Raw genomic sequence first — 10,714 nt, 5'->3', positions numbered from 1 at the left:
TAGTGTGTGAGCAGGGTGTCCCCTCCCTTACTCCCTACAGTCTGCACATATCACATGGCTGTGGCTTGTGCGGACCTCTGAGGTCTGTGATTGGTCCCTCGTCTTACGGATCCCCTTGTGACTGACAACGTGAGCTTGAAACCAAATAATGTATGGCTGTGTTCCGCGTGTGTATGAGGCGGTGCAAAAATTACTGCTGGAGCACTCGAGGGCAGTGTTGCACTCAGGGATGAAGACGAAATGAAACCAGCGTACAGCAACTAATGCAACCTTTTGTTTATTTTAATGTATTTTCTTAACATGGGACGCTCGAAGCATTTTATTAGCGTCAGACTTTTCAAAGCTCCTTCGTAACCATTTCTTGGGATTTTATTGTTTCTTATAATAAAATATTTATTTCATAATTTAAGAGCAGTTGGATGATTCACGCTTATTTTACAGTACCATAATGTGAAAGATCTTGGTTATTACTTCCCTTTCATCATTGCTGTGTGTAGTTTCAAAGCAATACAGAGGATGATCAATAATAATAGAGTGTAATTACCAACCGCCAAAATCACACCGACATGATCTCTGCACAACAAAAACAACCTACCGCCAATAATTCCAAAATCACTACATAGAGTGATTTCACAGACATATTTCATTCACAGACACTTAACCAATACAAAACCAATCCCCCCCTAGGGGGGCAGACTGAGCGATTGTTATAGAAAACTGTAAATCATAGCTTGTTTTATGAAAAAAAGTATAAAGTATTGAACACCATAAGTAATATACAAGTGAGATATATGGTTTGGTACATGAGAAAATTCAAATGTGCGGCAATGCAAATTTTGGAGAACTCGCCTGAATTTTCTCTGTACTAAACCCTCTTTAACTTTGTTCTGCTTCACTTTATCAAAGTCAACCTTTGCAGAGAGAATTTTCACATATTGTGCTATGATTTGTGTTAGTTGGTCCTTACAGCTGCATCATTTCAAAGAAATAATTATCCTGAAAGTGCTTTTTTTTCCTAGGCGGACCTGAAACCTTTTCATTTTTGCTGTGTGTCATCTTCATTTACTCTTAACCAGTAACATATAGACTGATATTTACACATCTGAACAAAATCTCACATGTGTACCTTTTATTATAATCAAAATGATTCAAATAGCCCTAGTGGTTGCAGAGATACACCCTTTTCAGTTTGGGTATGCCATTTTTGAGTAGAGGTCGAAAAATAGGTTGGTTTTCACAATCCACAACCAACAGGGATCTTATTAAAGTACTTTGTGCTAATATAACTTACGGTTTGCTTATCATCTCTCCAATGGCGAGTACAATGTTCATGTTTTATTAAACTGATTTATCCATAAATACAACATAAAGTCTCTCAGAAAACAATTCCTCAATAAAATACACCTCCTTTTGCATATTTTCTTCTCATCTTGTCATGATTTCTGTAAAAGATCCACTATATTTATTTTGGGTATATCTGGGTCATTAGAATGGAATATATGTATCAAGATAATAAGGGTTGAAAAACAAAGAATGCCAATGGAGAAATGTAAACTCTTTGTTATTACTAAATGATTGCCGCTTTATTATCAAACTAATGGGGCCCCTATTATTATGTTATTACCGAGCTGTAATGTAAAATGCTACAGCAATTGAAAAAAATGCCAGCTAACACTTTTTTGTTACATTTTTAGTGGGCTGTCGGTGTGTTTCTTTTCTGTTATTCAGTTACTACTGAATCAATTTCTTATGAATCTGTTCAAAGGTGGAGTCATACGGCATGTGTCATTTGATATCAAAATGAGTATCTCAAAAAGGTTTGTGTGCGTGTTACCTTGACCAGGTTGAGGATGATGATAGGAGAGCCAAAACGCTGCAGCATCTGGTCAAAATGGAGTGCAGCTACATGGGCATAGGGGTCAGCTTGGTCCACTGTAACAGAAGTCAAACCAATTGTTTAGTGTTGAGGGAATTTATGGTATCACATGTTGCTAGGTGGTGAACGCGGCAATCTTAAAGATTTTCATTTCAGTAATGTCTGTTGAGTCACTATCTGTCGCCGCAATAGTGATCCATGGCCCACTGATGGAAGTGTTGCAATATTTATATATTTGCAGTATTATGAACTGTGGTGACATTCCCAGGAAAAACTCCAGACTGCTGAACTCTAGGCACAATTTCATTGTTTTCACTCAAATATAAATTCTAAACCAACCAGGAACAAAATGGTGTGCTATTTAATTGGATCGTAGCTAGAAATCTCTGCTGAAAGTGTCAACAAAATGTGTTTCATTTAAAAATGTAACAAACCTAGAGAAGAATTTGGAATTCTGAAACTAATTTCTCCAAACTCAAGCTTTATCACTAGAATAATAAAGAGTAAAAGTAGGTCAACAATATAACTTGTTTTAATAGGGCCAGTCTGATTAGAATAGAGACAATAAATATGAACATATAAAAGTGTAATACTGATCCTGTTCATTGTTCACCGTTTCATACATTCTTTATTTTAAACTTGTGTTTGATGCCTCCGCTTCGCACTCCTGCAGAGCCCCGACACCTGCAGCCAGCAGTCAAAATGTACCGGCGAAGCAGCCAGAAGAGAGAATAGGTCAGATCGTACTACACTGGTCAAACCTGACAATATAAACTGGAGCTCAAGCACATAGTTTTCAATTCACTACTTCATCATCATCACTTAGTCCATTGCTCTTGTGCTCAGGCCTTAGGGGTAGTTGAGAGCTTACATTTTTCACCATATACCCTTTCACATTCAAATTGTGCCATGGGAAGGGAATGTTAATGACGAAAAAGAAAAAAGTCACCCAATTAAGGTCATCTCCTTCACAACCAAGACATTTGTCCACTTCAGAGCCATCATAAAGACCTTACATACTGTATATACACTTACGTAACCACGAGGGATGTGCGCACACATCCCTTTTCAGTTTCTTTTTTTCCTTTTGCTTTTGCAATTTTGACTATTTTGTATAGGTCCATCACATCAAATCCAAATGAGAAAACATTTTAATTCCAGGTTGTAATGCAACAAAATAAGAAAAACACTAAGGGGAATGAATACTTTTGGCACAGTATACCATTTTCGCATACTGGAAAACAAAGAAGCTGCAAAGTAAGAAAGAAAACCTGTGTTCATCAGGAGTCTTACATCGTATCGGGGGTTTTGGCATCATGGTTGAAATGTCCTGGGACCAGTAGAGCGGGACTGACCCTCGCACCTGGACGTATGAGGAGTAACTTCCTGTTGTGAAAGACATCACTGAGGCGTCGTTGATGATCTGCTCTGTCTCAACCTCGTTAGCCACATCCCCCTGGAAATAATAGAAAAACACAAAAGGTTGAGAAGACAAGCTCACCAAAAAGGTCAATTTCATAACTGTTCTGGAGCTTTCCATCATATGAAATGATACTCATCAGCAGAAGGGACTCAAAGATTTGTAGATGTTTAGATTTCCAATTTTTGAGCGGTCCACACTTGGCAATCTAAGTCTTGATCATTTCTATCAGCGGATGAAGATCAAGCTATACAATCGAAAGCTTGACAGCTATTGTACCTAACTGCTTCTTCCAAGGACAATAATGAACTTTGAACTTCAGCTCATAAGCAAACACTGGTTAGAAGTGGCAACAGAAAACAATGGAAACAGAAACAGTTGTTGAGTGACTGTTCAGGAGCTTTTGATCATATCACATTATGTTCACCAGCAGATCGACATGATCAAGGTCAACGCGCAATAGACTTTAAAGCACTCAGAAAAAAACAGGAATTGCAACATCAACTAGTACATGACAATAGGGCGAACTCCATCTGCTGTTTGACATCACACAGCAGGATAACCAAAGGTGTAATTGATCATATTACTAACGGCTTTCAGGGCGCTGCTATCATGCATGCTGACATGACTTATTGACCTAAATGGAACAAACCCATCATTAAAAACAGAAATAAACCTCTACTTTTCCTGCTGTGACAAGTACAACTGTCTCTTGTGTTCCAATCAGACAGTATGCTACAATGAAGCATAGTTCCAAGTTTGTATAAAAAGTACTCTACTTGGCATTGACCACAATAGCAGAGAACTGTAGAAATTGTCTCCAACCTGATCTCAGGATGGCAGGAAACCTATGTGTACTCCTAGGTTGTCCAACTCAGAGGCAGCGTGTCAAATTAACCCCCCGTGATCACCCTGAGTCATCTCAATCATCCCGGTGGCCCTCGGCTTGCCTCTGCGATTTATTTTTTCCTGTTGCCCCGGCAACAGCTGTACCTCGCAGTTGGCTCCTCTTTTGAGGAAGCGGGTCCCGGCAAATTTGCTGGAGCGCCGGGCAATAAGGGTGACGTGAACCGGTCGGCCGTAGATCAGAAGCTCTGCAGTTGGTAGGTAAAGGAGGAATAATAATAAGACCACTGACAACAACACATAATTACCTGGTTGTAGACACACACACACACACACACACACACACACACAAGTGTAGTTTTAGTTTCCATCCGTACAGCTCTCTTGTATTTGGGCCTCATTCACAAGTTATTATATATTTTGCAACTTAAAAATCAATAGAAACTTAGTAGAAAAAGTACATGTACGTTTGTAATATCAAGCAGACCACAAAATTATTATGTTCTCATTTGGTAGACTAACCACTTTTGAGAACTACACGTTAGCAATGTTCCACTTTCCCCCTTTTTTGCCTGTTTTTAAATATTCATTGTTTGTTTTCTGCCTGCTTAAGTGTCTCCTGATGCTCCAAATGTCTCTGTTGCGTCTCCTCTTATTGGACTCATCCTTCCTCTCGTGCTCTCAAAAAACAGCAATGAAGGCCAAACTGTTTCCAGGAATTGTCGAAAATCAAAGCGCCCACGTGTCGTCACCTTGGCAACATGCTGTCTGATAAGAGTGACAACAGTGTTGATAGCAGCACTGACTGTAAAGTGCACCTTTGATGATTAGTGTATAGGCCTACTGCAACTAGAAAACACAAAATATTGTAAAAAATAAATTACTGATGAAAAATATAAGAGTAACTTGTTTTGACTGAACAGCAAACAAATATTGCACTGCATAATGTGATTTATGCAAAGGATAATTGATAGGAAATGATTGAAATCTTAACCTAAGGCAGACTTTTACACTAATAAATCAAACTGTTTACTCAGTTCTAGCTCTAAGCCACTCTGCAGCAGTTACCCATGCATCAATACTAAAAAGCTTCTCAAAAGATCCAGCGGAAATTAATCATGTGGAGTGTAACAATGATCCCTGGTATGCAGCATGTGTCAACATTTAGAAGAAAAAGCTACAGTAGTAGTGAAATGAAAGACAAAAAACCCCACAAAAATTACATATGCATGGGAAAATATAGGGTTTGTCATCGATCCAAAACCATGCGGCCTATTTAATTAAGTATGCACAATGCTGCTGCCTTCGGCCTGTAGATAACAGATGAAGCGATTATGCAAGTGCCAGTGTTTACATTACTATTAACCATTGCTTAATTAACATATTTTTTTGCGAAAGCCTATATAAACAAAAACAAATCGCTTCTGCAGTTTCCTGGTGAATCACACTCTCGCCCAGTGTAATCCACGTGCTGTGATGGATACCGAGCAGTTCAACAAGTGATGCTGAAGCCGAGGACTGAGAGGAACAAAAAAATGGTATTCTGAGAAACTGTGTCATCTACTGTACTAGTGTGTAATCACAAATTAGTCAATGCTGAAAGGTGTTATGTCCCAACAAGGTACTACACAATTTGTATGGGACATTCTTTTTAAATCTAAAAGCAACAAGTTGATCATGTCGGTTACAAAAACATACAGACACATAAATAAAAGCAACAGTCAAACAATTCTGCAAAGCATGAACAAATCCGAAATCGACAACTCTCAAAGGATACTGGACTGGCCACAAAAGCCGTGGATTATATACATGAGCCAGTCATAATGCACGATGTCCTTTACTCGTTCCAGCAGCTTCCCGTTCCACACGTACTTGTAGTATGGCTCATTCTGGAGGCCGTAAACCACTGTGGCAGAAGAGTAGCAACACATCACACAAACATCCAGCCAATAGAACAAACGCAATGAATATAAGCTGTTGATTAACACCCTCTCACCTTGCGTAGGCAGGCCCTCATCTTCAAAGATGTCAAAACTGTCATGCTTGCTCTGTTTTTGTACCTCTTCCTCAGTGGAGGAAGTTGGCGATGACCACAGTTCATAAGGCCTCTGCAGCAAAGTCAGGTTGTACTGCAGCGAATGGCTCAGGTCATAGCTGTAGCTGCAAGATACAACGAAAAAATTATTTGAAACAAATAGAGCATGTACTGTCCAATGATGAATTTAAGATTTGACCAAAAAATTGGAAAGACTGTGTGTTTTAAACAAAAAGAGGTAGCTTTTGTTAGACTGAATACACATGCACAATGGGGCACATATTCCATACTTTCTTTCTTTATATATTCTTTCTCAATTCTATTGATAACCAGTTTGTACCCATGTTTTAGGGGTATGCTGCTGACAAAAAGCAAACTAAAAACATAACCTACTTGATGAAGAATATTTTGTGAGAGAGTTTAGACGGAGAATTTGCCTTACCTGAAGTAAAAGTTGCTGGATAAGTCCACATTCTGAAAGATCCGCACATACCTAGAAGAGCAAAAACTCAAGTCAGTCAAACGTACATCCGAAAGAAAGTCAGCTCTATAGGGAATGTATTATTAAATCATAAAGCTTTTATAATAATATTCTATCTGGCAACACAATTGCAGGAAGTTTGTGATGATTGACTTAATACATTCATTAGAGATCTTAGAAGGCAGTAATGTTATGAGCGTCGTAAATCTCTCTGCAATTTCTACCTTCTGCTGCTGCTGCCTTTAAGTTAATGTGATAGCATGAAAGTCCTATGGAAAAGTTAGTGGGTGCGACTGCCGTGGTGACTTTTATGTACAAGTAGTGCTTAAAACATCAGATTAAAGTAGAGGGTTTCATGTCTGAAGCTCGTCTTTAATAGCAATTCCCTTGTCTGTGAAGACTATGGTGTTTGTTTGAGAACAAATGCGAGCTACTTGACTGTATGTTGCAAATAGCAGCTGCGCTTTTCCCTCAAAATGCGTTTCAAACTGATTCCTAAAAGTTCTGACACAAGTCTGAATTTATTTTTATTGCAATGTTCATCAAAATAATTAACCATTTCATGAGCCCCGTAAGTGTGAGTATGCTTACAAATGACTGGTGTGTGAGAGATAAAAATAAAAAACACTAGACTGGCCATAAGATCTTAAACTGCGTCGTTATTGGTGGGGGAACAAGGCAGTACCTTGCTTCATCCGGGTGTGCCACCCTGACCGAGTCATTGGGGATGTAGATCATGCTGGTGTCTTCAATTTTGTAGATGGAGTGGCCACCGATGTCGGCCATCTTTCTACGCTTGGTAATCAACACAATGTAGTACCCTTCGAGGAAACGTACAAACCCTGTGAGGAAAAAGTTTTTTGTTTTTTTTAAGAATAAACTAATCTGATGTTTCTTTCAAGGAAAACTTTGCCCACCTAACCAGAGTTATTTATACAAGTCAATGCCACTGAAGTTCAGAGCTCTGAGCAAACTGATTTGTATGTCAACCTTTATGTTGCCTGCAAATCAGCTACAGCCGTGACAATACAAACGAGTAAACAACTCCATTCGTGGAGGTGGATCGTGAGTGTTTGTGTTATACTTCACAAGCTTACTATTATGCTAGTCTATTTAGTCTTATATAATTCAAATCTGACAAAGAAAGTAGCCTGTAAATAATCAATGATTTACTTTCAGCTTTTGATGAGCTATTTTCTTACATTCATAACATAATAAATGGTTGTGGATGATGTCTTTTGCTTTTTTTAATGGTCTGATTATTATGCCCCATCAAGACCAGTAGTAGATGTAAGTGTGTGTGCTGGTGACAAGCCTTCATTATATTACTGCAAAGACTGTTCACAGACAAATTGTGTGTCACAGATACGATTTTGCACCTGAATAAATAGTCCTTGTACATTCAGACTATTTAGAAGCACAGATGCTCCAGTATCATGGTGCTGTAATGAGGTTCACGTTGTGTTTCCACATACAAAGAGAATGCTATAAATGCAGGCTCAAACAGTTGAGGTAGATCTGTGGATGCATAAACAAGCAATTACATGAAGAAATAAATTATTTCGTAAATATGGCTCAACACTATTTCACCAAATCAATTATTTCAGTCTCTGTTTGAAAAATGTGATAAATGAGGGCTTTCTCTACTTATTGTATTTTTTTTAACCAGACGGGCAGCATTTTAAACTGGGGGCATGGAGTTTGAAAGATTTGACTGTTTACCGGGGAGGAAAGCTCAAATACCATGTTCACATATTATTTATTAGATAAGATAAGATAAGATAGATATCCCTGTTTACACATCCAAGTGTTCACATTATCAGCATTTACATTATACAACTCAAGGCAGTTAATTGCAGGGTTGAGGGTTAAACATGTGTGATTTACCAATGTAGCAGTAAATTCATAATTAGTACACTGAATTAGCATTGCACTCCTATAACATTGTCAGACTCACAATGGACTGTTTAAACAAAGGATCAAAGTCAATTCAGAAGAACCAGAGATATTAATTTTAGTCTTCTTCCTTGTCAGAACATTGGCACATTTTTCCCACTGTGCCCTAATTCCATCTTTGTTCACGAGCAACTATTTGCAAATGTCATTGTGTCATAAGGAATACAGTGTTTTGGCCACGTTAGGTTCAGTCTATCCTTAGAGACCCTTTGACTGTCACTTTTTTAGTACTGTCTATTATCAGTATCATTATTGTAAGTAGTATTTTATTCTCTTTTATTTGCGTGTTTTGTCAGTCTGACCCATCACAACCAGGAAGCAACACAAACACATTACATACAGAATAACTATGTTTTTTTTCAAATAATTAAAACCATTATCAAAACAGAAGTGTCGCCCTATATTTAATGAAAGTATGACCACATAGAACAGCTTATAAGATATAAATAAAGATTAGCAAACAATTGAAACTCAAAATAGGTCTCAGTGTAATATTTAGATATACATATCTTTCCTATCTTTTAGCTGACCAACTTGATCTCTGCTTGAAGCTAGTGGCTCGAGGCTCCATTAGGCACTACTAGCACAACATACCAAGCTGTCATTGACCCAACTGTTATGATTCAAGTTACATTGTGGGTAACATAGCATTTTGTTTATTCAAGCGGATGTCAAAGTCAGAATCTGTCTGTGTCAGTGTGACCGACCCATCGACAGGCTCAGTAATGACGCTGAATTATTAGCTTAGATGTGTTGCCGTTATGGCTTTGAACGGCCTTTCCAATAGGTAGAATGTACAGTAGGACTGATGCAATTGTGATGTATTTTTAGCCACACTAGCAGCATGGCTCAATGGTTGAGACTGAAATATCTCAACAAGTAGTGGAAAGATTCCCACTTGAAATGATATTATTTACATTCATGGTCTGCAGAGGAAGAAACCCACTGATTTTAGAAAGCCCCTGACTTCTCCCTAGTCGCCACTATATTTTATATTTATGGATTTAACATTAAACTAACATAACATTAGCATGTTAGCTTCGGTGTTGTGACTATGTTAGCATTTTAAAGTTGGCAATAATGTCAAAACCTACCTGTGTTTAAGTGCAGCTCCACAGAGCTGCGAGCATGGCTGTAGTCTTGTAATTTATGTTTTGTTTATCTTGTTTTGTTTTGGTCCTGCTTGTATTACCGAAACATGGCGGTAGAAGTGAAATTTTTGAGTCACTTTGCACAAGCTCTTCAAGTCTGTCTTTTAATCAGCGTAATTTTATGGAAGAAATAGGTGATTTAGGCAGTGACATGTTTGAAAGAAAGTTTGTTTGTTGAGGTTATGGTTTGGTTTCATTTGATTCTCGCTCATTAGCGGTTTTGAATTGGATTCTTATTTGGGGAGGGCAAGAGTTCAGAGAAAAATACATTACATGGTAATTATGAAAGCTCAGTAATGACAGGTCCTGATTAAATCCCCAAGACAAGTTATGGGGACAAATTCAACTCTACTCTGTTGTGTGTATTATAATGTGTGTGACATGAAATGTAGGTGATGACTTGAGAACTGCAGGACATACATGAAACACACAGCCACTGGGGTGCAAACGCAGGCAGCAGACACACAGAGTGTGATGATCAGTTTCACAAACGTCTCATGTAACACAAACCTTGGCTTTTATGTATGGGGCAGAGAGGCAGAACAACTTGACCTGAAAACAAAATTGAGTGACCTGTGTTTCCATGTCTTGGATTAACAAAAGGCCAGAAAAGAATCACAATAAACTATGTTTTTGTAATTAGGTCTGTAGGCCAATGTCCAAAGCACCGACACAGATGATATGAGCTTTTCTTCCTCCCAAAATGGATGTGTTACTGTGATTCAAGGGTTTGCAGTTCCCAGAAACTAAATAATCATTTATAAGCAGTTTTAATTTCCTGCTCTGTTTTTTCACCAGTACGGTAATAGAAGTGTTGAAATTAAAAAGTGTTGTGCGCTGAGATTAGTTTTTAACACAATGTAGTTTATATATTACATAATATAGTGTCTATAAAAAGTATGCAGGACCCTTTAAATACAAAAGGGATTTCAATAAAATAAAAAATGCA

At 38.1% G+C, this 10,714-nt stretch overlaps 1 protein-coding gene across 1 annotated transcript in view; it reads right to left on the bottom strand.

Moving 5' to 3' along the window:
• The window catches only part of fig4a (FIG4 phosphoinositide 5-phosphatase a), a 39,428-nt gene that overhangs the window by 25,121 nt on the left and 3,593 nt on the right, over window positions 1-10,714 (bottom strand). The window contains exons 5-11 of the mRNA XM_079214588.1: window positions 7,344-7,500; window positions 6,620-6,670; window positions 6,139-6,302; window positions 5,920-6,048; window positions 4,290-4,390; window positions 3,170-3,332; window positions 1,835-1,932 (exon numbers count right to left, since the gene is read on the bottom strand). Coding sequence (XP_079070714.1) covers window positions 1,835-1,932; window positions 3,170-3,332; window positions 4,290-4,390; window positions 5,920-6,048; window positions 6,139-6,302; window positions 6,620-6,670; window positions 7,344-7,500 — 863 coding nt within the window. The remainder of the gene's footprint in view (window positions 1-1,834; window positions 1,933-3,169; window positions 3,333-4,289; window positions 4,391-5,919; window positions 6,049-6,138; window positions 6,303-6,619; window positions 6,671-7,343; window positions 7,501-10,714) is intronic.

The sequence above is a fragment of the Taurulus bubalis genome, assembly GCF_910589615.1.
Source record: "Taurulus bubalis genome assembly, chromosome: 3".
Lineage (NCBI taxonomy): Eukaryota > Metazoa > Chordata > Actinopteri > Perciformes > Cottidae > Taurulus > Taurulus bubalis.
The sequence above is the reverse complement of the archived record's forward strand: the minus strand, read 5'-3'. Positions and strand labels throughout refer to the sequence as shown.